General features: G+C 33.1%; 4 protein-coding genes across 6 annotated transcripts; 3 read left to right on the forward strand and 1 right to left on the reverse strand.

The window, feature by feature from the left end:
- Positions 1-373: 373 nt before the first annotated feature.
- Positions 374-4,699, forward strand: LOC101253269 (uncharacterized). The gene is made up of 5 exons (XM_026029218.2): positions 374-486; positions 607-826; positions 2,475-3,263; positions 3,601-3,648; positions 3,741-4,699. Exons 2-5 carry the CDS (start codon positions 638-640, stop codon positions 4,059-4,061), a joined length of 1,347 nt encoding a protein of 448 aa, XP_025885003.2. The 5' UTR covers positions 374-486; positions 607-637; the 3' UTR covers positions 4,062-4,699.
- Positions 4,700-6,993: 2,294 nt separating this feature from the next.
- Positions 6,994-11,070, reverse strand: LOC101252969 (uncharacterized). Of its 3 annotated transcripts, none has more exons than XM_069293340.1 (5): positions 10,544-11,070; positions 9,992-10,076; positions 8,289-8,343; positions 7,505-7,632; positions 6,994-7,257 (listed from the first exon to the last, which is right to left on the reverse strand). In XM_069293340.1, the coding sequence occupies exons 1-5, from the start codon at positions 10,724-10,726 to the stop codon at positions 7,196-7,198; spliced, it is 513 nt and encodes a 170-aa protein (XP_069149441.1). In that variant the 5' UTR covers positions 10,727-11,070; the 3' UTR covers positions 6,994-7,195. The 3 variants fall into 3 exon arrangements, with proteins under 3 accessions (XP_069149441.1, XP_004253240.2, XP_010314894.2); XM_004253192.5 differs by having other exon boundaries at positions 7,505-7,643; XM_010316592.4 differs by having other exon boundaries at positions 8,266-8,343.
- Positions 11,071-13,923: 2,853 nt separating this feature from the next.
- LOC101252673 (protein GET1-like) lies at positions 13,924-19,039 on the forward strand. Its single transcript, XM_004253191.5, has 7 exons — positions 13,924-14,155; positions 14,876-14,955; positions 15,760-15,830; positions 17,635-17,705; positions 17,790-17,871; positions 18,080-18,129; positions 18,651-19,039. Exons 1-7 carry the CDS (start codon positions 14,057-14,059, stop codon positions 18,720-18,722), a joined length of 525 nt encoding a protein of 174 aa, XP_004253239.1. The 5' UTR covers positions 13,924-14,056; the 3' UTR covers positions 18,723-19,039.
- Positions 19,040-20,265: 1,226 nt separating this feature from the next.
- On the forward strand, positions 20,266-22,643 carry LOC101252375 (uncharacterized). The gene is made up of 2 exons (XM_004253190.5): positions 20,266-20,418; positions 21,590-22,643. The coding sequence occupies exons 1-2, from the start codon at positions 20,402-20,404 to the stop codon at positions 22,365-22,367; spliced, it is 795 nt and encodes a 264-aa protein (XP_004253238.1). The 5' UTR covers positions 20,266-20,401; the 3' UTR covers positions 22,368-22,643.
- The last annotated feature ends 4,604 nt before the right edge of the window (positions 22,644-27,247 follow it).

Genomic DNA, 27,247 nt, shown 5'->3' on the forward strand with positions numbered 1-27,247 from the left:
TTATCTTAGATGGTCTAGTTACGTAAAATCTCTAAGAAGAAGAGACTTGTACGTATAAAATCATGATAATTGAAAATGTTAAAAGAAAAATAAGGTAAATCAAAAAGTAGAAGGGAAAAAAAATCTCCTTTAATAAATTATCGTTAATAATAATTTATTAAGGAAAAAATGTATTGAAAAATAACTATAGTTTAAATTAAAAATTATCTATAATTTCTTAAAAACTAATTAAGTAAAATTGAATTGTTTTTTTTAAGATAATGAATAAATAAAAATGGATCCATGAAGTAAATTACTAACTACTATATCCTAATTTATTGTTGCTAAAAAAGGACCTAACCTTAAGTGAATGAATAGCTTGAAATGATTTTGTAAGTCAATTGAAAAAAGAATAATTTGATTGAATAAAATGGGAAAGGAAATAAGCAGGGGAAAATTATAGGCATGGGAAAAAAGAGGAAAAGAGGAAAAAGTGGAGAAAACATGGTATACAAGGCCACATATAACCCCGCAATAACGCACTGTCTCATTCATTCTTTGCTTCCATAAAGCTTTTTCCTCGACATTTTCCACTTTGCTTCTTCTCTAATCCAATTTCTTTTGTAGATCACACTCTGCGAATCACCTCTGATCGATCATGTCAGGTTCACCGTCCTCATCGTCGGCATCCGAAGATGAAGATGAAGGAATCGATTCGTACAGAAAAGGAGGATATCATGCCGTCAGAATCGGTGATTCATTTTCCGGTGGACGATATATCGCTCAGAGAAAACTTGGCTGGGGAGAATTCTCTACCGTTTGGCTCGCTTATGATACTCGATCATCCGTAACTTTTCTCTTTATTCATCAATAACTTCCTTCATTTCCTTTTCATTTTGTTGTTGATGCTTATTTGAGATCGTTATTTTCACGATTTGTGAAAAGTTTAGACTTAATTGATGAATATCATCTTTGTTTGTGGCTAACTTGTCGGTGATTGTTTAGATTAGATCACACCTTCATCAAGTAACTATACTGTCCAATTGGTGGATACTAATCAACTTTATTTTTTTCTGTCACGGAGGATTCTATTTGACTAAGTTGAATGAGTATGTTGTTAATATTGAGGGAAACTCAGCTTAGTCTTAGACCTATATAAAGGAGTGTCGTGTAGATTGATAGCCAGGTTAAATTAGTCTAAATATGATGAATACTGATTTAGGATCCTGAAATAGAGTGGAGTGGATGTACGGGTTTCGTATAGAAAATCCCAAAATAGTTCATTGATCTATTGATTTATCGGTAGCAGCCAGGGATTTTGAAGTTGGACGGTTCAGATTGAATTTGTAGCATTCTGGCTACTAAGTTGTTGCACCACTTTTTGTCAGGATCTCTGAGGGCAATATTTCCCCATTAAAAATGACACTTAAGAGAAATCTTATAGACTTGTCTAATAATGGAAATAGATTCTTCTCTGATACCTTATGCTGCACTTGAACATATTGGGACATCTATTTTTGTTTTTTCTCCCACTGATGAGGTTCAGCCTTACCTATCTCCTTCTGTATCTGAATGATACTTTATGTTTCTTCATATCTATATGTTTGATGGCAGTTATAAACTGATTTTGCTTGATAGTTCACACCCTTCCAAAAACTTCCCTAACACAATCTGAAGTGAGGGTTCCTTTTCTTTTCTTCTTTTTTAGTTCACTCTTCTTGTCTATATCCGACCATCTCGAGCAAGTAAAATATGTTTCTTACTGCTTACAGACTGAAATAATCTCCATTTAGTTTTAGTCATTACCATTCGAACCATTTCTTTATGGTTTTAGACTTGACATATATTGCTTATGTTTGTTATGAATAATATGCATATACGAGGTCAAATTGTGAGATCCGTGACCCAAAAAACAGTTTTAAGTCCTTGGTGCTGAGGATAACTTTATGTATGCTGTTGAAACATTGTTTGAAGACCCATGAGCCATCACAAAGTGTAAAAAATGTTTGGGATGCCTTTCATCTCCAAATGCCTTAGGATAAATTCTAAGCTCCATAGAGAATTAGGATTTGAAAGTTTCCATGTCAAAGCATTTATCTAGGGGGAAATTTGACCTGGTTTGGAGTCAACTGGTGATACTAGAATGATTAAAATATCAATGCATTAATTAGCTCGCATCATCAGGAAATTCAAGGATACTTTCTTGTTATGCAGAATAAGCACATGGAATTGTTTACCAATTCTCAAAAAAGAATAAGCACATGGAATTGCTCCTCTTTGGAGAATGTTTATTAAATATGTAACTGGTTGTAAGTCACCTAGCACTGAAAAGATTCAATAAGATCTTGGTTCAAAACTAATTCCAATTTCCAACAAGCATGCACATTAGATTTCTTGTTCTGTATTCTCATTGTGGATGGTTTTGAAATTTATAGAATTTTTTGAATTGTTTTCTTGGACTCTAGAGCTTATTGTGCTTAACTTTGTTTGGGTAGGAATTTGTAGCTTTGAAGATCCAGAAAAGTGCACCACAATTTGCTCAAGCTGCTCTTCACGAAATTGAAGTCCTTTCTGCTATTGCCGACGGTGATACCTCTAATAGTAAATATGTTGTTAGACTTATTGACCATTTTAAGCATACAGGACCAAATGGACAGCATTCATGCATGGTCCTTGAATTTCTTGGTGACAGCTTATTGCGTCTCGTCAAATATAATCGTTATAAAGGCCTTGAGCTGGACAAAGTTAGGGAAATATGCAAGTGCATTCTAATTGGTCTAGATTATTTGCACAGGGAACTTGGAATTATTCATACAGACCTAAAACTGGAAAATGTTCTTTTACTTTCCACGATAAATGCCACAAAGGATCCAATTAGATCGGGAACACCGCCCATACTTGAAAGGCCTGAAGGGATCCCAAATGGAGGAGCAACTATGAATATTATTGAGAAAAAGCTAAAACAAAGGGCAAGGAGGGCAGCAGCCAGGATATCCGGTAGACGGTCTTCAATGGGTGGGGTAGGAGGAGGTGCGAAAACAAATAGAAGTCTCGATGGTATTGACTTGAAGTGCAAGGTTGTGGATTTTGGAAGTGCATGCTGGGCTGACAAGCAGTTTGCACAAGAAATTCAGACACGACAGTATAGATCTCCAGAAGTTATACTTCAGTCTGGATATTCATTCTCTGCTGACATGTGGTCTTTTGCTTGTATTGCGTTTGAGCTTGCCACTGGTGAGATGATGTTCACACCCAAAGGTGGACAAGGTTTCAGTGAAGATGAGGTAAATAATTTCATCTATGCTTTTTGATCCAGTTCTTTTGATATGCACTACGTAACTGTTGTGCTCAGTGCCTTTCATTTGAATATCATCCTTTTTCTTGCAACTTACACTCTGGGGGCCACTGGATGTTCGCAGTGTGGGGAAGGTTCTCATTTATGTCTAGAGATGTTTTGGAATTTCATTTTGCTGATTTGCAATCAGCTATTTTTGCACATGTGAAGTGGAGTTGTCCAAATTAGCCATTAAAAGTTTTCTATCAGATGGATCTTATTGCACCATCAGAAGATTCTTAAAAACTGCACTTGAATGCATTTCTTAATGTCTTTTTTTGTTCCAGGATCACCTTGCTATGATGATGGAGCTTCTAGGAAAGATACCTCGGAAGGTGAGCAGCTTTTTTTGACTTGCCTGAGCCTTTAAGAAATTATTTAGAAGTAATTCTTTACATTATATCTTATAAAAAATGATGTGAAGCAGATAGCCAATGGTGGGGCTCGATCTAAAGATTACTTTGACAGATATGGAGATTTGAAGAGGATCCGGAGGCTGAAGTATGGGTCTTTAGAAAAATTACTTATCGACAAGTTCAGGTTTTCTGAAATTGATGCTCTTGAATTTGCCAAATTTCTTTGTCCCCTTCTTGATTTTGAGCCTGAGAATCGACCAACTGCACAGCAGTGCTTGCAACACCCATGGCTCAACATTAAAGGTCAAAACCAAACAGAGGTGAAGAGTGAATCTGGTATGGAAAAGGTTAATGTTGGGATGAGAAACCTACAAGTGAAGGCCGGTAAGTGATGTATGAATGAATGGTTGGTCTTCTCACTGCAGCACCGCTCCATTGCCCTCTCTCCCCCGTATCAGATTACTTGTGAATTAATTTTGGATTGTGTTTAAGATTTAATTAGATTCAAGTCATTGGTAGACTTAGATGTATTATTTTGATTGATTATCACGAGGAAACGACCTCCAAAAGGAGAAATTGGCATTAGTCCCTGAAATATCCCTAGGTGAAGCTTCCACTTGATTTAATGATGTTGACATTTACAAAAGAAACTATCCTTCATTCCGCTAACAAATAAGTTGGCCTGTGTTCTATTGAAGGCCTGGAGGAACAAAGCAAGCTCTACAGCGTTAGTAGTCTATGGCTTCATCTGGACTCAACATTATCAATCTAGGAAAGGATCTTTAGCAGCCTGTAGAGAACATTACATTAATGGGAGCCTCTTGATTTATGGAGTGTGTTATGTACATTTAAACATCAAAAGATTTGGATTCTGTGGAGGAAGTTTATTCTCCATTTCCGCAGGTAGGAAAGAATTCTTTTCTTTTTTGATTTTAACTCAGGTTGAAGTCTTTGTAACAACTGATATATAATTTTTTTTGTATACATCACTCTGAAGTATATTAGTTGCCACTTATTTTTTTACAGAGAACGCCGTTCCCTTTTTGTCTTGTTGTGTCTTAATGGATTGTATTGGTTCTTTCTTTTTGTCTACATATTCAACCACTGTTATATTATAAGGTGTCTGTCTCTATAAGGGACAATTTTTGTTGCTAAGAGGTGAATGGTGATATTGTCAATTACACTGTCACCAGTTCAAATCCTAGTGACCTGAACTCTTTAATTTTGTGCAAGAACAAAAAAGAAATGCAAAATGTACAATTGGTGAAAGTGATGGAGAAGAAGATGCACCTACCTGGCCTTAAGGAATAATAGAAATTGATGGGATCTAACGTGAAAGAGACCCAATGTCACCAAATACCGCTACAGGGACCACATGCCGACCCAATTTTGTTGCAAGACTTCTGGGCTTTTAGCACATGTATGAAGTGAATAAACATTAGCTTTCAATCATGTGTGGCTGAATTTAATTTATTCGTGAATTTTTTATAATTCAATATCAAAATTTATTTTATCATATAATTTTAAATTTGAAACATAAAATTGGGAGTCGAATCTCAGGTCCAGAATCGGGGACTGGTTTTGGATTGGGATCAAGAGTCGTCTCTTAGATTGGGGTCAAGAGTTGGATCCCATGTTAGGAGTTTGATCTCGAATCAGGATCAGGATTTGGAACTCATGTTAGAGTCGTGAGTCTAGTCCCAAATTAGGATCCAGGCCGGGAATCGAGAGTTCGGTCCCAAATCGTGGTGAGGGTCAGAAGTCAGGCTCTTGGTCAGAGTAAGAACCCTTGTTGGAGTTCGGTGGCAAGGTTGAAAGAGGGGCTTTTAAAAGTATTTTTCTTATTTTATCATAGAAAAGTCATTTTCTAAAAATTGGAGAAAATAAATTTATTTGAAACAAAACATATAAACCAATCAAACATGAGAAAATTAAAATACATTTCCGAGAAAATGTTCCCTTCATATACCAACCACACACTAAATGTAGACTTAAGTGACACTATCACCCAAATTATTATCAACTTCAACTAAATTACCTTATGTTTTCCCTCTTTAAGCTTTAAGGTACAAGCTTCGCAAGCTGCAACCAACTTTTTTTTTTCTTTTACAAATAATGAGGGTCGGGTATGGAAAAATGAGGAAGAGATTAATAGGATGAAAGTTTAGGTAATTAATCAAATGAGCTACTCAGATTTCCCAGTTATATTCAACTACAATCGTATCCGCTGGTGCCACAAATTACTTGTGTAGTTTAACTTTATACATCATGATAATTGACATTCAATAGTGAAATAAAAAATTTCGTAAATGAAAAAATTGCCTCTTTAATTGACTTTATTAGTTGGGATCCTAAAATAAATGCAAAATATTGGGTGACAATTCAAATGTGTTGAATTATAAATGAACTGAGCTATAATTCTAACCTCAGTTTATTTAAATTAAGATAGTTGAACTAGTTTAGGTCAATTAGTAAAACTTAACTCATTCAACTCAAAATCATTTGTGAATTGTTTGTCTTACTTTTATATTTGTTATCTTCTACAACACAAGCATATTCTTTCCCTGATTCTTAATTCATTTCATTAGACCATCAAGTAATTTTCTACGGTGAAACAAAATATATGTCTCCTATTTATTCCTCAACAATTTACATGTCAACCTACATACATGATACAACACACATTAACTATTTTATTACTCCTTACACCTACCACACATTATGGCTCCAGCTGCTCTTCTGCAAAATCAAAACTGCCTAAAAGTAGGAATAATTTTATAATCTATTGGTAAACATAAATTTGTTCTATAACTAAGAAATCTCACAGGACCAGCTTCCGATGATTCGTTGCTCGATGAATAATAGATTCATTTGTCTTAATCAAATATTAGAGGGTTTTTCTCAGCAGGTTCTAACTCACATTGGATAATCTTATCACTGAACCAAAGCTTGGGGATTGTTAACATAAATTACACTTGTCATAACTATACTTTGAACAATTGTTGAAGCAGTTGAAAGATGCAAATATTTGGTCAGCTTACTCCTCAGTCAATAGAAATTACCTCTGCAGAACCATACTCTGTACTATTTTTGGCAACTATGTATACTAGATAAGGTTTGTTAGTAATTTCCTGTTGTGCTGTTGTTTATGGTTGACAACATACTGATGAAATTAATAACATCTTCCTATAAATTCACATTCATGTTAGATCTGAAAAAGAAATGGAACTAGAGCTTTGTGGTACCTGCACCTGGTTTAATTACAAGGTAATCGAAAAGCATAACTAAAATTTCTAGAAAGAAAGTATCCTGTATGAGAAGTGGTTTCAGTGCAGTAACAGGGCTCATATGATTTAGCCATTTTGCAGGAAGCATGTGTGATGATAATATGGAGGACTATATCAATGCCATTTACAACTTCAAATGTAAAGAATACAAATGCTGGAAAAAAAATTTATACTAGAATTGAATTGGTTGAGATTATACTATTACAATCTATGTAATCGTCTCCGTGCATTCTCCACATTCAATGGCAGCACATAAAGCCTTCCAGATGGGCGCTAACATCTTCACTGGTGGACGTAATTCCTGGATATTAAATTGTGTAAGTAAGAGAAAAAAAAAACTGGAGTTATATTCTCTACCAAGTCCTTTGTGTTGATTAAAAGTCCTTTCCTTTGTTTGTTCTATCTTAAATTCCAACCAAAAAGCAAACAAAATTCGAAGCTAGAAACTGGACATCTCATTTTGAAGGGCTATTTTTCAACTACAAAGATACGAGTATGAAGATTGCTAAGGATTTGCTAGATAAATATAGCAGGGATAGAAATTTCACCTTGAATACTAGCATAAGTTCTTCCTCTCCTCGAATAATCAAAGACAGACTCCAATAACAGGTGATTGGTGTGACACATTCTGTCAGCACTGGTTTCAAAATCCTGCTGATGGGGACAAACTGGCGAACTGTTTTCCCACTAAATACAAAGGGCTGAATTAGAATTTTATTTTGATAAACATAAAACTGAAAACAACAGGTAGGAGTTTCTCAGATCAGATACAAGAATTGTAAAATGGTACCCTCATGGTTCCATGTAAACGGTATCATCAAAATATATTCAAGTGATTCTAAGAAATTAATCATTTTCAACTTGGATCCAATAAGAACTTCATCTGTCCAATTTCATATAGGAAAATAACTTGAGCAGTGCACACAGAGAATCTAGGCACAGAACAAAAGTAATACACTAAACACTTCTACTTGTTTATGTAACATAGTTAAACATCTCAGAAAAGAGACTAAGAAACAAGTTGCCGTATGCACAGCAATCTTTAAGGAAACATAAACAAAACCCCCGCTCCTATGCAATAGCTCGCAAACCACGTAGGAGAGGTAACCCGCACTAGCCAAGCCTATTGCGACGAGCTCGACCCAGAAGGCAAACCCCTTGCTTTCGCTAGCAAGGGGTTTTGAAGTTGAGACCTCCAACATGAAAGTCCCAAGCTCAAACCATTGGGCCACCCCAAAGGGTTTTTAAAAGCATCACAGTGTTGAAAATTATTTTACAATTCACTTTAAGCAAATAGCAAAACATTCACCTCTACACAGGAGCAGTAAGTACCTTCCATACTGAGTCTCAAGTTGAACTCCAAAAGCTGGCAGAATTAGAATAGACTCTGTCATAAGCAAACACAAGATACAGAATGAAATATAAGTTGGTGAATACATCCCAGAACCAAATGATACTAGCGTATTCATTATACTATCTTTTATAAGGGAAGAAGCTAAATCAATAAAGCATCCACAAAATATTTGAGAATTATCTTAAGTGACCATCGTTAGTTTGATACTTCTGTGGAGTTAAGACTTAAGAAGGTATGGTACATGAAATACAACGTGATATGAATATTCCTACAAAGTAAAAGGCAAGTTTTGTAAAAAACTATGAGACCAGCAATGTGACATTGGGGTGATATATTGGGCAGCAAGGCCAAACATATCCACTAGAATAGTCATGGTGGAAATAACGATTTCTAGATAGATGTGGGGCCATATAAGATAAAGCCAGAAATGATTACAAACAGACCACAAATGCACAAATATAGTATAAAACGAAAGAATATTGTTTGAGATAGTTTAGGCATGTCTTACGTCAACCTCAAAATGCACTTGTCCATAGGTGTGACACTATGTTGCTTGAAGGTGCTAAGAAGGACAAGGTATACCTAGAACTACATGGAGTGAAGTTGTCTCCAAATGACCTACAATCTGTACGACCAGTTTGAACTTAACAAATAAGAACATAGTAATGGATCTGTATAAGCAATAACAACAAATTAAGATTAAGATTTAGTTGCTCTTATTACACTTAACATTATGTCCTGGCAGGGGTAAGGGTGATTCAGAAAACCTTTAGTTTCAAGAGAGCCTAAAATTTGCGTTGGAAGAAAATCTCTTTACCAGATTTAATAAAATTGTCCCAAAATGATTCAGAACTCACAGATGGGAAACCAACTAACTTGTGACCGAGATATAGTTGATTGATAGATTGTACATGAACCACAAATGGATGCCCCATCATCTTGGTTCCCAATAAAATTTCCTCTTAGCATATAGTTTCTGTGTTCTAGCAAACTTTTTGATGCCGGAAACAAGCAAGAATTACACGCACAAACAAACTCACACACATTATTTATATTTACCCAGCTCCTTTTGTTGGCTTTCGATGCTAAGGTCCTGAAATCCTAGTTATTTGGAAACATATACGTACATACAAATCCGTGCGCACACATATATATACAAGGATAAGGGGAATGTAATGATCCCCAGATCGCCAGACACTGATTATCAAACTTTAATCAATCGTTTGCAAGAAACTAGAACATAATAACTACAAAAATACAGCAAATATTAGTATATTCATTTCAGTGATACCATACAACAATCAATATTTACCACTGCATATGCTGGGTTTAAAACTGATTAAAGGTTAAGCTATATCAACTACCATATTAAAACTCTGTCAAGAACTTTTACCTACTATGATAGATAATACTTCAATTCCTATTGACAGACAATTCTAAGGCGAAAGGTATTATATCCAAGGTACTAACTGAAGCTACCGAGTGAGAAGGACATGGAATATTTAATGAGTTTTGGTCACAGATTTTGACCTTCTCACACAATGTGCATCAATACAAAGTGCAACGGCAGTGATTTCCAGCTGAAGGGATTTCATACCGACCCATATAACAGTGGATGTGATTAAATCTGGAAAATGCACAATATAAGCTGTACAAATTAATAGAAGTTACACATCCTCACCTTTCTTAACTGGCTTCTTTAGAAATAACCTCATAAGCAATGTCATGATAAATAAGCTCCAAATATGAAGAGTATCTAGCTTTCCCTGCATTAAAAGACCTCCATCAAATCAAACACAATGTTTTTACTTCATAATTCAGATGAACCAAGTTTTGACCCCAGCTACATCTTTAACAGACTTAAAACCCCAAATGATTAACCACCACAAACAAAATACTATTATCATTGCTAAAGCTATTGAGGATAGAAAAAGTGAGTATTATCCTACCCTCTTCCTTCTAATTCCAGGAAAACGGAAACCCCTAATTGCAATTTCAAGCCAGATGATAAAATTCTTCAGAACTAGCAAGAGAGGCAGTATAAATTGGGGAAAAGAATCACACTTTACATAAACTGGTAGTACTATTACTAATATCATAAATACCAGCATTATGTGAACTAAGAGTTCCATTAGAGATTACATTTCTAGGGTTGATGAACTCTAATTTGAAATGAAATGAAATAAGGAAACAACGAGATTGGCTTGGCAAGGAAGATGAAGGTATAATTTACCTGCCGGAATAACAGAAAGGTGGGATAGGCAAAAAGGAGAAGAGTAAATAGGCATAAATTGAAACCCTTTTCTCTACTCCTTCGAACCACAATATGGTGAGCGTCAATGGCTTCAGGTGGGCCTTTACCCACTTCATGTACGTATGTGTATTTTCCTACTGCAATGGCCAATGCCTCCGCCATGCCACTGTTACTCCGGCATCAACGTCGACGAATTGCAGATTTGATCAGGGATTCAAGAAGATAACTCTCAACGGGTTGATCCGGACCCATCAAAGAAAACACTTATGCTGTTTAAACTCTATAATAACTATTATTAGTAAATACATTTGAAAAGAAAAATAAATGTGATTAAAGTCAAAAATGGAATTTTTGGTAGTTAGATATTGTATTTGCACATTAAATTTATCTTGTCAAATGAAATTATTTATTTCATTTAAATACTCTTTAAATTAATTTTTTAACTTCAAATTATTATTTCATGTTGAAATTGAAATAACTTAACAAATTTTATATCAAAATGATGTTTCTTTTTCATTCATTGACTTTTTATGCACATTAATAATGAAAATAACACACATGATTGATATATATATATTACACATTCAAAACAAGATGAGTTATTGTGATATCCCAGAAATTAGAAAGTCGAAAAGGAACGAAAAATGTAAAAACATTGACTGAAGTGAGGTTCTACGAGTCCAATCAACGGACGTAGGGTAGTACGAAAGGAGTCGCAGACATGGAGATGATATTTTAGAAAATTAAGTTTCTAAAGTTTGACTACGAATGAACAGGACGAATTGTATGGTGGTTGATAGATTGTAGATGACACTCGTAAAATTGATTTAGAGATTTGATTTAGGACCTCGGTCCTACGAAAAGGATTTGACGGGATGTCATTTTATCTACGGGTTGTAGGAAGGTCATGTAGTAAGGGTCCAAACTTAGTGAAATTTTGGAATGAAAGTTGACTTTTATGAATGACTTATGGACCGTCAAAAGTTTGATATGTCGTTGAATGGTCTCATGGAAAATGATTGAATATTTGGGATACTGAAGTTGGTTCTACGGTTGACCAATACGAGCCGTAAAAATACCTAAGCCCTGTAGGTCGCAATCGTAGGTCTGTCGAACAATTATTCTTGGAGGGTATTTTTTGGGTCTTTTCATATGCATTTAATGCCTATACTACATCGTTTTGATCATGATTCTAAGCCCTATAACTATCGTTCCCCTTAGAAAATTCTCCAACTCCCTCACTTAATCAAATTCCAAAACTCTCTCTAAGGTGTTCTCTTAAATTCTCTCCAGATCAAGAAAGAAGAATATAGGGTTCTTTAAGGTCAAGTCTCCTTATTCACCATCAATTCTGGAGCTTCAACATCAACGTATGTAGGGAATTCATTAATGAGTTTCATTTACCCATTGAGCCTCTAAAAATTCTTTAATTCTCCAATTCAATTGATTAGATTTTCCTTCAATTTCTCATGAGTTCTATTTGTATAGATTCATTTGTCTGATTTTGATCATATTACGACTATTTAGACTCAATTGTATTTTTTAATCAATTCAAGTGAACTCATGCATTGATCTAAAGCCGAACGAGTGACGACGACGACGGCGCGAGGGGATATCTTCTTCTTAGCTCTTAAAGAAGTAATGGAAGTGTTTCCTTATATAAGGACAACAATTTCCCTTTCTTATATAAGGACAACAATTTCCCAAATTATATTCTCTCTTTTTCTTTTCCCATTCATGCATAAGTTCATGAAAGTTTTTCTCACATACATAAGAAATGATGAATGGTGAAAGGTTCTCTCAAACGTGGTTTAAATAGAGTTTGGATTAGTATCTTAATTGTGTTTTTCAATGGATGATGATGATTTTATGTTTATGACTATTCTTTTGAGATTTTTACTTAGCACGGGAGTATATTGAGATGGAGGCTCTCCCGTTACCGTTAGTAGAGGTTGGATCTGTAGTAGCAATCTTCTTGTCCCTAACTTTATACCTCAATAGGTTGTATTAAGTAAAATAACTAGTGGATCCATCTAAATTAAAAGTTTAAGGTTGTTGTCTTGATAACAATGCCATCTCTTTTCGGTGTGAAAGCAAGACACCAAATTCTATGTTATAACTCACATGGTTTATGTCAGTTAACGATAAATTTCCCACAAAATTAACTAAGGTGTTTTCAAATGTTTTATGAAGCTTCCTCTTATGATTTTAAGATGCATTGATCATGTTTATGATTATGATTCTATTTAAAGTTTTTTACTCTGTTAGCTTGATCATGCATATCATGTCTTCAGAGAACCTTTCTCTAATGACTTGGAGTATTAATCAACGTAAAAGAGCAGCTAACATTGTTTTAAACCTTAACTTAGAGTAAAAAGTCAGGTTTTAGGCTAGTAATAGGTGAAAAAAGTTTGAAATGCGTTTCTTAAAAAGATGACAAAAGACTTTCACGGGGCCATCTATGGTTCGTGATTTATTCAACGAATCGTAGATCCCATCCGTGAAATTCATACTAAATTTTAAGGCTCAAATTTCATTCCAAGAGTTTGAACTGTAAGTTACTGCATATACCGTAAAATTCATATTCTATTTTAAGACTCAAAAGTTCATTCCGCTATAACAATCAAAGTTATACAAATTTGTACCATGTATTGTTTAATTCTTACACAAATACTAGATTTGAGTATGATGTTATCTAAAAGAATAGTCTTTAAAGATTATACTAGCATTACTTTTAAAAATAAAAACGAAAATGGTCAAAATAGTTCCTGAACTATGTGAAATAGATCAACTATATCATCTATTATATTTTGGTATTAAAAATGCCCCTGTCTTTGTCTCAAGAGATCATAAATCCCCCCAAGAGTTAACAACCCAAATTTTTTACCGACTTGACAAGCCACGTAGACTAACCATCCACCTAAGTGTTCTTAACTAGAATTCACTATAAAAAAAATTGGATCTTTAGCAGCGAAATAAGTCACCACAAAATTCCAAAATATCGCTACTAAAGATTTTCAGTAATTTTTATCATTAGATTGTAAAAATGATTTTGTATTTTTTTTCTTTATAACACGTATATTATTTTCTAAAAATCACAAATAACATCGACTAAGGTGGCATTTGAAGATACTATTTGTTTTATTTTTAATATCATATTTAAATACATAAAATATATGAAAAAGCATTGTGTTGTAAGAGATTGAACAAGTAATTTTAGTAATATTATTGTAGATATATATTACTTTTACAAAATTAGGTCATAATTGAAAATTAATTGTCAAATTCTTTTATTAAAAAAAAAAGATTTTAATGGTAAAACATTTTTTTATCCCAAATAAAATCGAGGATAAAAGAAAAAAGCGTGAAAAATTCAAAACTTTGCATCAGAAATCAGAGAAAGGAGAAGAAAACACGAAATGCGGAGATATTGGTTCAGCAACAAAGATGAGGAATCCATAAAGTAAGCAGGAGAAAGGGTTGGAGAAGAAAATGGAGACATCAATGGAAGGATCCGTTGCGGCGCCGATTATATTCCTTATCGTCGTCGCCGTTCAGTACTTTTCCCGTCATGTCGAACTCAATACCAGTGTATTTTCTCCTTTTCCCACCTCTTATCAAAAATTTATATTAATTTCATAATGTGTATGATATTTGGATTCATGTGCCTCAGTGTTTTTATTTCTCATCCGATACATTGTTGATTTATGTGTTTGTGTGAGAGAAACTGTGTACCTACACATATACAACAATTTATACTTGCATATCATATCCAGACAGATGCGGACCTATGTGTGTACGTATGAGGTGTAACTTCGGGAAAAATTATGTATATATGTGTATATATAGCTTGAGATATGAGATATATTTCATCAGACACTTTAAGAACACTAAAACTGCACTAATAGTGTAGTGGTTTAAACCATGCGCTCCTCCTAGGTGAATATATGGCTAAAATATGGAGCATGTGGAAACAAGATGTTTTATGTTGACAGTCATGCCACTAGTAAGCTAAATGTTGCACTTGGTTGAATGTTGAGTTATTTATCTGTACTACCGATATATATATATATATATATATATATATACGTATACACACACAATTGATCGCATAATATTGATCTTGTCTTTTATTTGAATAATCCATTTGTCAAGAGTTTAACACAAATGAAGTCATCCTGTTTATAGGTCAAAGTTTTTTTCTGTTTCTGTTCAGATAAATCACAAGTCTTCTAATCCTTTTTCTTAAGCAATTAATTTGTTTTATTTTGCTGTTTGACTTATCTCTAATATAACAGTCTTCATTGTCAGAGAGTTGCTGTTAATGCTGCGGAGTTGAAGTTGCGTGCAGAAATTAAGCAGCTGCAAAAGGAAGCGAATGCCATGTCACAGTAAGTGATTCCAATAGTTCAAGTAATTAATCTTATCTGATCTTGTATAGGAATTCAATATCTTCTATTGTAATTCGTGTTACTTGCAGTTCTGCACATGAGTGTTATATTTTCTCTATCTCTTAAAGTTCACTTGATCTATATTAATCTTTGATTATTTCTCTATGAATATGACAAGTTACATCCTTCTAGTAATTCTCTGTCACATTCTATATGCTTTAATTATACTCGAGGTAGAGTTTAAGATGTCAATTTGACTTTTACCTTACCTGATCAAAACAATATGCTTGTTTGACTTATATTATAACAATGACAATGGATTAGAATGTTAATGTAAGCTTGATATAGAAAATCATGTATCAAAGTTCAAAAACTTGAATGATTTAATGAATCTGAGTTCTTGAAGGTTGCAAAATTGTAATTAAATGAAACGCTCTCTAACATTTTTGAATGTTACGATACCGAAAGGGTGTCATATGGTGGAGTTTTATTTATCTTCATATCTATACGGAATGGAAGACTATATGTTAATAGTTAATGGTAGATGGTGAAAACAAAAGTTGCTGTTTTTAAGTAGACACATGGTTCCAAAAATTTCCCTGTTATGCCGTATAAAACTTATGATGTGTCTTAGGAAATGTTCAGGTTTCCAACCAAAGTACTAGTATTTATTCTGTTCCTTCTGGGATTTTAGTTAAGAAAGCGAGAGTTGCCATAGGCTGGTAATTCACTTTGTAGGTGATAATAATTTTGTACAGTATATATGATATGTAAAAGCTTATGTTGTTTTCATATTGATTTCAGGCCTTCAACGTTTGCACAAGCTGCCAAACTAAGGAGGACGGCAGCAGCCAAGGAGCAGGAGCTTGCAAAAAGTATGGCATATACTACCATACTAAGAATAGATACTATTGTTTATCCATAATTTTTATAGACTTGATTTATGGGAATGCTTCTGCATAGGTTTGAAATTCTCCATCAAAGTATAGCTGGACAAGTAAAATAGCATGTAGAAAGAAACTTAAGGTACTCATATTAGAAAACACTATAGTAAGAAATGGCAGTCAGAGTCCCGAATACTCTATTTTGTCTGGTGTACTTGGGCTACCATAGAAAGCAAGCTAATAGAAAAATGCTTGGAGATACTTCTGTCAAATTTAGCTATGCCAGTACTAATTAGTCTTGTACCAATATTCCTAAAGTATATGGGTGGTGAAACAACCCGACTGAGATATCTTTAAGAGCAAAACATCCGTCCCTCTAGGTTCAGAAATAACAAGGTTTGGCGTGCTAATAGTTTTACTTCAACATCTTATCTTTTCTCGTACTGACCCATGATATTCACTCAGCACTTCACAATTAGCGTGCACCCTAATTTTCTGGAGGATGTGGGGAACAAGGGTTCTCAAGGCTGTCATTGCAAATGGTCAGTTCCATTAACAACGTGTTGTACTCCATGAATAACAAGCTAGGCATATTAAAGGGCCAAATACACCTCCCTTTTTTTTAGGACCTAAAATTACTTGAGCGACTATCCTTTTAAGTAGCAAATTTCCATAATTCTCTGATTATTGACACTTTTTTTCCTGCCAGTTAGAGCATAAATAGTTAGAAACCAAGTCTACTATCCTTCTTATGGTTAAAAACTAATGACAGCTTGGTGTGATTTTCTATTAAAACCTATGTTGTTCGAACTCTTCAAAATTGTTGAAGGGTGCGTGTAGGATCCTACGAAACCAGTATTGTTGGAGGATCCTATACGGGTGCGGCAATATTTCTGGAGAGTCCGAGTAACATAGATTAGGACGATTTATGAATTTTTTTTGGAAGATGTAGAAAAATCTCTACATGATAATCATCCACTTAGGAGGAGCAATGATTGAGTGCTAACAAAAGCTAATGGTGGCGGTTTGAGAAGAAAGTAATTCATATCAAAATATAAATGGAACATAATATGTGCACATGAGTAGTTGCTAGTGTAAGTACACTCAGAAAATGTAGACCAGTTCTCATATATGGAAAAAGAACTAACCAATAATATACACATATCATGCATGCTATTTACAAATTAGATTTTGTTTATTTATGTAACTACTGAAGGAGTCAACAAGAAAGTTGGAACTGCAGCTAGGTAATCTAGAGAATAAGGGTATTAGGATGTGTAGAAGTAAATCTGCATCTGAGTGCTGCAAGTTACGTCCCTCATAAGAAGAACAAAGGTGATCTGAGATTAAATGGGATTGTGGCACTTATGTGCAGACAAATTCAATCTTGGTTCAGATTCCTAGAAGAATGGTAATATAGATGCCGATATGACACATTGAATCCATCCAGACTTAGCAAAGAGAAGAACTTAATGGATACATAAGAACCAAATTGGCGGCACTCTTGTAAGTTGAGAGTATTGATTAGTCATGTTGGTATACTCACATTTTATCTCATTTTTGCCAAAATTATTCTAGTTGACTTTTAGATTTGTATGTCAGTGAAAGAAATAAAGAGATCCTCTAGTATTAGAAAACCCTTAAATTTGTCGTAAAAATAAATTATTGAGTAAATGATTCTCAGATGGTTATCGAGGCGAGGATTCATATACCTGTTTCAAATATAATGAGATTGAGGTGTATTTGCTGTTCCTGTTGTCGTTTACTCCTAATAACTACATTTAGTTCCATACAGATCAAGAAAAGCTCATGAAAGAGATGAAATCGTCATATGATAAACACAGAAAGGCCCTAATGGTTGTAAAGGTAATGAATGTGAGCTTTGCTAGTCAAGACATTGATAACATTTGTTAAAATTGTAAGATACTTAATCTCAGCTACTGATCACAGGTCTTGACTTACTTCATGATGATTGTCTGGTTTTGGCGTATCCCTGTGGCTTCCATACCTAAGCAGCTCCTGCAACCCTTCGGTACTGTTATCCCCTAGTATTTTTGGTTTCTTTGATCCTGCATGTCATTTTATCAACTTTAGGACGTTTGTGATATATTCTAGTAATATTTGCTGTGCCATGCCTTTCGATGGGATAGACAGTAAATATATATTTATTGCTTTCACCAACATTGTATGACCGTGTCACTGACCGTGTCACTGATGTGCTGTAACTTTCCATGTTGCAGGTAGGATATTGTCTTGGCGGTCTGGAGGTTCATCGAATGAAAATGTGATGGTAACTATCGTGAGGTTTAGCGTTGATTGGAATTTTCTTTTAGGAAAAATCGCGACTGTATGAACTAGTAATGAACTTAGGTCTTGAGTTTGAACCTTTGAAGGTTGGGAGTACTCACTCAATTTCTGGGAATATATCGTTCCTGATATCTTGAGACAATTTTAAGAAGTTAGGAAAAGATAATTTGTTTTTTGTAGGTGGTGTGTGCGGGGGTTGGGGTGCTTATTCTCTCGTATTTCCATCAGTCCTCATTTCCTATGAAATCCCAAGTTCAATCAGCTATGAGAATTCCTTGATCGATAATTTTGGTGTCCATTCACTTAGAAAAATGTGACTGAGAGTCTGGAGATTCAATCTTCTTTACCATTACTTTCTGTGATTCATTTGTAACGTTTATTATGTAAAATCTTGTCCTTCTTAGTGTGCCAATGTGCTCTAATCCAGTATTCATGAATCATGTCACTTCCAAAAATGCCTTTTTATTGAAGAATGTTCGATTAACTCTGTGTATGCAACTGCAGGTGGGAGTCATTCCATGGTTAATGCTGTCCACTAGAGTCAGCAAACTTATCTGCCGGAAAATATTCAAATAGGAGAGTAAGGCTCTAGATACACATCAATCGAAAAGAATCAAGATGGTCAGTCTACTGATGTGTATTTATTTGATTGCAATTAATATTCACATCGATTTGTAGATGAAATTTTGTCCTCAACGAGTCGAATAATACTGTATCATTTTTGACAAGATACATTAGTGTGAAGAGTAAGTCGTAAACCTTTGTATGGTAGTGCCAACAGTGGCATTGCCACAAAAAGCATAAAGCTATGCTCACTATAGCTATAGAAGTGTGGAATCATGAATAGTAACTGAAATAAACATAGTTATAGGTATCATTTTTTCTTTTATCAATATTTCCAGGTGCCTTGCAAAACTTACAGTAGAAGCTATACTTCTGCTCAAACGATTGATGAGATTTTATGTATAATGTAAGGGAAATGATCTAAACACGATACAAATAATGTAGTAAAATCATATGATAAAAAGTCGACAAAGAACTTTTGATTGATGTTGGAGAGAAAAGTCATTCATACTCCTAATTTATTTTTCGAAGAAAATAAATCTGTCCCCAAATACTTAAATTGAAGGTAAGGCCGTTGTTCTTTCTTTTTCTTCATTTTTTCAACCTTCAAACAAAAAATAACAATATGAACTTTAATTTCTAGCATCGATAGTGTAAAGGGGATCTTTTTTTAACGCAATTGGATTAACAATGTAGACTTTTCAATACGAGGGATAAACATGAACCCGTTTTATACCTAACTTTTAAATGGTTGAATTTCAACACTCTGCAATACCGTGTTGCAAAAGATTCAGGAGCTGAATAATGTGTACTTGAGTTTTCTTTGGTATTAAGAGGTCGATAAATAGCTTTGACATCGCAATTGGTGATTTTGAGAACTATTGATAATGAAATGTCAAACTTAATTTGATGGTGCAATTGATCACTGTTCGAGTTCCATTAAAATTGAGGTTTGAGGGCGATTAATAGAAAAAAGAGCACCTATTTAATGGCATAATGTTGAAGAATATTATTGCCAAATGATGACAATTTTGTTAATTGAAATTTAAGGGCAAATTTAAAATAGTTTATTGGCTATTAGTTAAAAAAGAGTTCACATATTGAAAACGTTATATCTGAAGTCCATTAGGATAAACCAATCTAACACATATTTTCACAAGAAACGTAGATTTAACCAAATGTATTTACAAAATAGAGGACATTACTGTGAAATAATAACAATCTTGTTATTTGAAATTCAAGGACAAATTCAAACTAATTTATCAATATTTATTAATCTTACAGTTAGTAAATAAAAAATAATAAAATCTTATTTTGAAAACTTTATATTTTTAAGTCCATAAGAATAACTAATCTAACATATCTTTTTAATAAGTAGATTTTAAAAAAATGTATTTTACTGAACAGAAGACAAATTTGAATCATTTCATAAATTTTGTGGTCAAATTAGACCTCTGCCCCCTTTTAAATTGAAATAAAACTAAAAATATTTAGTCACTAAATAACGACGTCGTTTCGATTTAACTGCCTAAGTCTAAATAATGAGTATATATATATATATATATATAAAATCTCCTCATAATACAATTGAGAGCTTTCTGGGCCTTTACACAGCACTTGTTCGCTAGGGTTTCGGTGCAGATTTTTGATTTTCGCTTCATCTGAATCGTTTTCTGCAAACTTGCGAAGCTATGTACGGATCAAGGGGGTAAGTTTATCTTACTTGATTCATTCTTCTCCTATCTGTTCATGTGGGTGTTCTTTCTTTTTCTATGTCGATGTTTGTTTTCAAATTTTGTTTGTAGCAGTTGACGAATTTATATGATGCTTTCTGTTTGTGCCTTGTAGTAATTAATTATTGATTCTTTTTCTAGGTTGATTTTGCCTTTAGATTGTAAAATTAACACTTTCTTTTGCTATATATGGGAGGGTGAATTCGATAGCATGGGGTTTCTGAGCTGCTCTAGCATGCTTGTTACTTCAAGATTATCCTTTGATTGTTTCAACACCATAACTGAAGGATAAATTACAGTTACATGTATCTATAACAATTATCCTATATATTAACGGTTCATTATAACCCCCAAGTTTTTTTCTTTTGGTGTTTTATGATCTTTATAACAACATTATGATATAGCATCCAAGTAATATCCGTTATAGAGAAGTTTGCCTCTACACCTTTTCAGGGAGTTGTGGATTTCTGGTTCAAAAATAAAGTTACTGATCTCTAGGAAGTTCTTACTAGCAATAATTTTTTTTTTGTGAAGTAATTAGTTCTATTGCAGGCATCAAGATGAATAATAGTTACAAAAGCTTAGGAGCAAAAGGTCAACTCTCCTTTACATTATTAATTAAGAATCAGGGAGTGGACATAGTTCAGAAAGGAATCAGGGCAATCTAGAAGAGATAAATAAACCCAACTATACAAAAACATGAGGCAGTTAGCTTTTAAAGATTGGTATCCTGGCTTGGAATGTTTAGGTGATTTCACCCTTTTTTTATGTGATGGTGGAAAACTTTTGGGTTATGATCGTGTTCTTCAGCATGATTATCTGCCTTATCTAGCTACTTCGTTTTTGTTGCTAGATATATTAAGAACATATTGAAGGTTAAGAAATAACCCCTTTAAACTTGATAATTTTATGGTTCTGGTTTATGCTTAGGTATTGATTTCTCCTGATGTCTCCAATTTATGTGTTTTATTATCTTTTAATTATGCTTTTCGGTTGGAAGCATGTATGAAATGTTGTGTTTTTGTTTGGAGAAAAGTAGTATATGAAACTAGGTGGTAGGAGAAAATATGGGTCGGGTTTGGTTTCTTATTAACAAGGTTGAGTGGGGGAATTGTTTTTTTTCTTTTCTGGGTATCAATAATGAAGGGCAATGTTGGGGAGCGGGGGGTTTTCAGACGGGTACGAGATCGGCTCAAAGAGACCAAGAATGATGGAATCAAATCCCTACTTCGCAGTGAACAGCAGTGCAAGTGGCTATCAGCAGGCTTTTGACTATGATAACAGATGTCAGCCTTCTGCCTTTCCTGTTGTTCGTTTAAGGGGTCTTCCATTTGATTGCACTGAAATTGACATTTACAAGTTCTTTGCTGGCCTGGACATTGTGGATATTTTTGTGGTCAACAAGGATGGTAGGTTCTCTGGAGAAGCATTTGTTGTCTTTGCTGGTCACATTCAAGTGGATTATGCTCTTCGGAGGGATAGACAGAACATGGGGAGGAGATATGTAGAGGTTTTCAGTTGCAAGAAGCAAGATTATTACCAAGCTATAGCTGCTGAGGTGAAGGAAGGAGGTTATGAATCTGACTACCGTGCTTCCCCTCCACCTCGTCCAAAGAGGGCCCAGAACAAAGATCAAATGGAGTACACAGAGATATTGAAGATGCGCGGTCTCCCTTACCGTTGTAAGAAATCTGATATCCTCAAGTTTTTTGGTGATGAATTTAACCTTACAGATGACAAGATAAACATTACCTACCGCTCGGATGGAAAAGCTACTGGTGATGCTTATGTGGAGTTTGCATCGGCTGAGGAGGCAAAGAAAGCTATGTGCAAGGACAATATGGAGATTGGATCAAGGTACATCGAGCTATTTCCTTCATATCCAGATGAAGCAAGACAAGGTGGATCAAGATCACGACGATGATGGAGAAGATCTCCTAGTATGAAATTTTTCATTTTGGGTTTAGACATTAAGTCCAGTTAAAGACTTTCTCACCCTGTTCCCGTATTATGTTTTCTACACAATATATATGAACCTGTGGAAGTTATCGAACTGTCCGTCTTGGATGTCTTAGTTGTGGTATCGGCCAACTCACTTTCAACTCTTGTGCCATCAATTGATTGTCTTTTTGTTGTGTTGTTTCGTTATGCTCAGTATTCTTGCTTGCAAGTCAATTACATACAAGATTATATGTCTTTATTTCTTTCTCCAATTTATTATGTAGATTGTTGGCCTTTCTGGTTTTGCTCAGAAGGGTTGGGAAGGCCCAGGTTACTATTTTCATTGTCTGGGTACTTCTGTTTGTATGCTTATATCCGTTTGCTCGTTTGCTTCCTAGAACGCTTCTCTTTCTGTCTTCTTTATAATGATCTGACTCGATTGAGGTGTGAGGTCTTCAATTTCTACTTTCAAGTGTCAATTATAGTAAATATGACAAGTTTAGTGTTCTGTTATAGTAATTATGATGACTGATGAATTAGAGAGAGATTGAGTGTTCTGTTATCATAGGAGATTATTTATGCTATTGTCATGAGATGATTTAAATCTGTGTTGCTAAGAGAAATGCTGAAAGAGGATTCAGTAATTTCCAAGAGATTACAAGTTTGAAGTGAATGGTATGTTCAAAAACTGCTTTATACAAACACAACCCCTTGAATTTGCTAGTAAAATTTATTTAGGCACTTGAATTCTAACTTGTTCCAATTGAACACATGATAAAATGTTCTTATCAGACATTTTCAGTTCCAAGTTGTGAATTTTTTTTGTGTATGTTCTTAAGTGCACATTACGTTGATTAGTTACTACCTAACATATTATTTACCTTCTTTGGTTATACACAGTATCCTCAGTATATCGTAAAACCTTAAGCTTGTTTCAGTTGAGTTTGATGTGATAATCGAAGTGAATGGTACATTTATTGTGGTTAAGTTAATTACCTAATAAACATTTGAGAATGCGTGCAATATTGAATTGAAAGTGTATAACAGGAACACTTTATCATATAGTAAGTTACAGTTCAAATGTTTAAATTTCAAATTTAAGAGGTTGTTTATGTGTTTTGAGCCTTCTAAAAATATTAGGATATGTTCATCTCATCTTTGGGTAACAATTTATTAGTGGTCAACTCCCTGGAATTTGATTTACTATTGTATGGTTGACACTTGAATAAGCTTTTCCTAAGAAATAAATCAGCTTGTAGCAGTTTTTACTGATGTTTTTTTTCTAGGTTACTAATTAATGCTTACTATTGAGAGTTGCATGAATTGTGTTTAAGTGATATAATTGCATTTTTCTTTAATCGGAAAAGGGCCTAAAATACCCTTAAAAGTATTGAAAATGGTATAAAATTACCCTTCATCTACCTATTGGCTTCAAAATGCCCTTTTCATCCACCTATTGGCTCCAAAATACCCTTGTCATCCACCTTTGGGTTCAAAATTGACCACTTATTTAATTTTTTTAAAATTAAATACTTTTTATAATACTTGGCGTTCAATTTTTAATTATAATTTAATTTATTAATATAATTTAAAAATCAACTCACTACCCATTCATTACTAACTAAACCCCACCCAAGTAATAATCCAACTATAGAATAAAAATCGTCATAAACACTACTAAAACACAATGAAATTATATATTCTTGAAAATGACATCCAAAATTATTCAAGTCCGAATCGAAGTCCCAATTAAATTTAAATTGAGCTGCTTATTTAAGAGGACACTTTCAATAGGATTGATTGAATTTAGAAATTTATGTTTGAAGATAAAGAAGTAATACATCCCGAATTAATTCATGCACTTTTTTATAATATAATTTTATAAATACTTATGATTTGTTTTAAAATATTTAATATATTATTTTAAAAAAAAAGTTACCTATGAAGTTACATCACATAATTGAGACGTAAGAATAATTAAGATGTACATAGTCTGACTTTTAAGTTTATCGATAATTTTTATTTAGACACTTGAATATATGATAATTTATTTCTATAAATATTTTCGCCTCAAATTTTTAAAAACACTCAATTGGCAGTAGATTTTCTTTTGTTGCTTTAATAATGTAACAGATTTATTAATTTGGAGGGGTTTAATTCGCAATGAGTGGGTAGTGGATTGATTTATAAATTATACTAATAAGTTAAATTATAACAAATAATTGAGCGCCACTTATTTAAAAAATATTTAAATAGTTTAAACATAAAACCGTTAAATAAGTGGTCAATTTTAAACCAAAAGGTGGATGGCAAGGGTATTTTGGACCCAATAGGTGGGTGGGAAGGACATTTTGGAGTCAATAGGTGGATGGAGGGTAATTTTATACCATTTTTATTACTTTAAAGATATTTTAGGCCCTTTTCCGTTCTTTAATTATATCCACTTGCACTCTCACTACACAACACAAAATATAATTTGATAGAACTGCACATGGTTTGACCAAGCAACCTTTTTGGTGAATCTTCAATATGTAGCATTAGCATTTTCCCTGAGATATTTTGAATTATTCTTCATTTTGATATCTTATTTTAAGTGAATGAGAAAGAGTATATAGTGAATCTTTGACTACGTGAAATTGAATAAATATGTTTTTATTGTTAATGGTTAATTCAGAAATATTTTTATCGCTAGTAGTTTCATCTAAAAATACTCTTATTACTACTTAATGAATCAAATATCCTATGATTAATTGTCGTTTCCTGATAAAGTAGGGGAAAAGTATTTCTTAATCTTGTGTGAATTAAAGTAAAGACAAACATTTGTTAATTAAAAAGAATATTCTTTGGAAAAGAATAAATATAAAAAGAAAAAATATATATTTATTTGAAAAATAACACTTTTTTTATCCATTAAGTAATAATATAGTATTTTTAGATTAAATGACAGAAATATTTTTAAAAACATATTACTATCAACAAAAGACATTTTTATTCAATAACACATCTTTAAAAATATTTTAAACTCTTTTTCGTAGTTTTTTTATTTATATAACACACATTGCCGGCTCAATTGTATAAAAGAAAAGGCATGTGCTTTTACACTCTCAAATTTGAGAACCTCATTTTCCATTTATATATAATATAATAGCTTACAGATTTGTACGAGATTAAGAGTATGTTTGGCTTAGCTTAAAAGCTGGTCAAATTGATTTAAAAGTTGGTTTTTGACTTATTCAGCTGTTTGACAATACTCAAAATAACTTATTTTAAGTTAAAAAAAAACTTATTTTAAGCCAAAAGTTAAAAGCTGGGATAGGGATACTTTTTTTTTTAGCTTATAAGCTGTTTTAAGTTGACCACATTTTTATCTTTTTGTTCTTAATATTTTTATACAATCTCTAAATTACTCACATAACCCTAACATCTCTTTCTTTCATTTTTCCCTTTTCACGTTTGGCATAGCAACTTCAACACTTTTATCCAAACGCATAACTGCTGATTTTAAAAATAAGTTTCAACACTTGCAAAAGTATTTTTTTAAAGCTACTTTTATTAAACCCATCCAAATGGATTAGATCCCAAAAAGTTATTCACTTCAATTCCGCTTATATTTAAAAAAAAGAAGTTGTTGAATGATTTATAATAGATTATGATATTCCCTTATCATAAAGCATAGCTGTCCTCTAGGGTCTAGACTCTCAAAAGTGGTAAAATCAAAGCTTATTAGCACTTTGATTATATAATTATCATATAAATAATTATTGACCATTATTTAATCTGACCAATCTTTGTTAAAGAAAACTCCTCAACTTATTACACCAATTATCGACTAAAGTAAACTCAAATCACCAATTAATAGTCTGCCACTTTAACATGGTTTGAAATTTGTATGCACTTTACAAGTGGCTCTTTAGTATTTCAACAATAATGTCTTTCTCCTTTGTTTAAAATTTAGAGAATAAAGTTATCGATATCTATATTGCAAAGGTTTAACAATATATCGCGAAAATTTAATAAATAATGGGAAAATATACAAGTATTTTTTTAGACTATGATGAAAATCTCACATACACACCTAACTAAATTACAGTCCTATTACCTCATGAACTTTTTTTTAAAAAAAAATTTTGTGCACCATTTTGACTTATGTAGCATTTGAGTATCTCTCACACGTCTCAATTACTTGAGTCACGGAGTCTGCTATATAAACAAAAGATGTACAAAATTATAAAATAATAAATTTAAAAAGATAATAGAATCTTGGTTTAGTTGAGATGTGTCTCTAAAATTCGAATATTAATCTAGGAAATACTTAATACATTTTTCCATAAATAATTGATAAAATAATCAAATGTAGGTAAATTGATCTTGACATCATTTTTGATTTTTCTTCTAGAAAGAAGACTTAAAGATTTGATCTAAGTAGTAACTATTTGTTTATTCATAAGATGAAGTATATTATACATCAATTCTGGTGTCATTGACAAAAGAATCTTTTTAATTTTCCACTTGCATTTTCAAACTTTGACTTTCTATTTTCTAACGTAAGATGGTTGAATTTTGAAAGTGAAAAAAAATTATCCTCTCCCTATCTTCATTTGTTCGTTAAATTTTAATTTTATATATGTATTAAAAAAATAATTATTAATATAATATTTTCTATTTTATTTCTATTAGTTAATAATGTATGAACAAATTTACTCATTTATATTTTTCAAAGACAATAACTTAATGATATTCCCTTCGGATTTTTTTATATGTTATACTTTTGATTGCACTTGCATTAAGAAATTAAGAAACTTTACCGTTCTATCCTTATTTAATATTTTCTTAAGACAACTTTTCAATAAATGGTGAATATGT

Source organism: Solanum lycopersicum, chromosome 2 (genome assembly GCF_036512215.1).
Source record: "Solanum lycopersicum chromosome 2, SLM_r2.1".
In the NCBI taxonomy this organism is placed as follows: Eukaryota; Viridiplantae; Streptophyta; class Magnoliopsida; order Solanales; family Solanaceae; genus Solanum; species Solanum lycopersicum.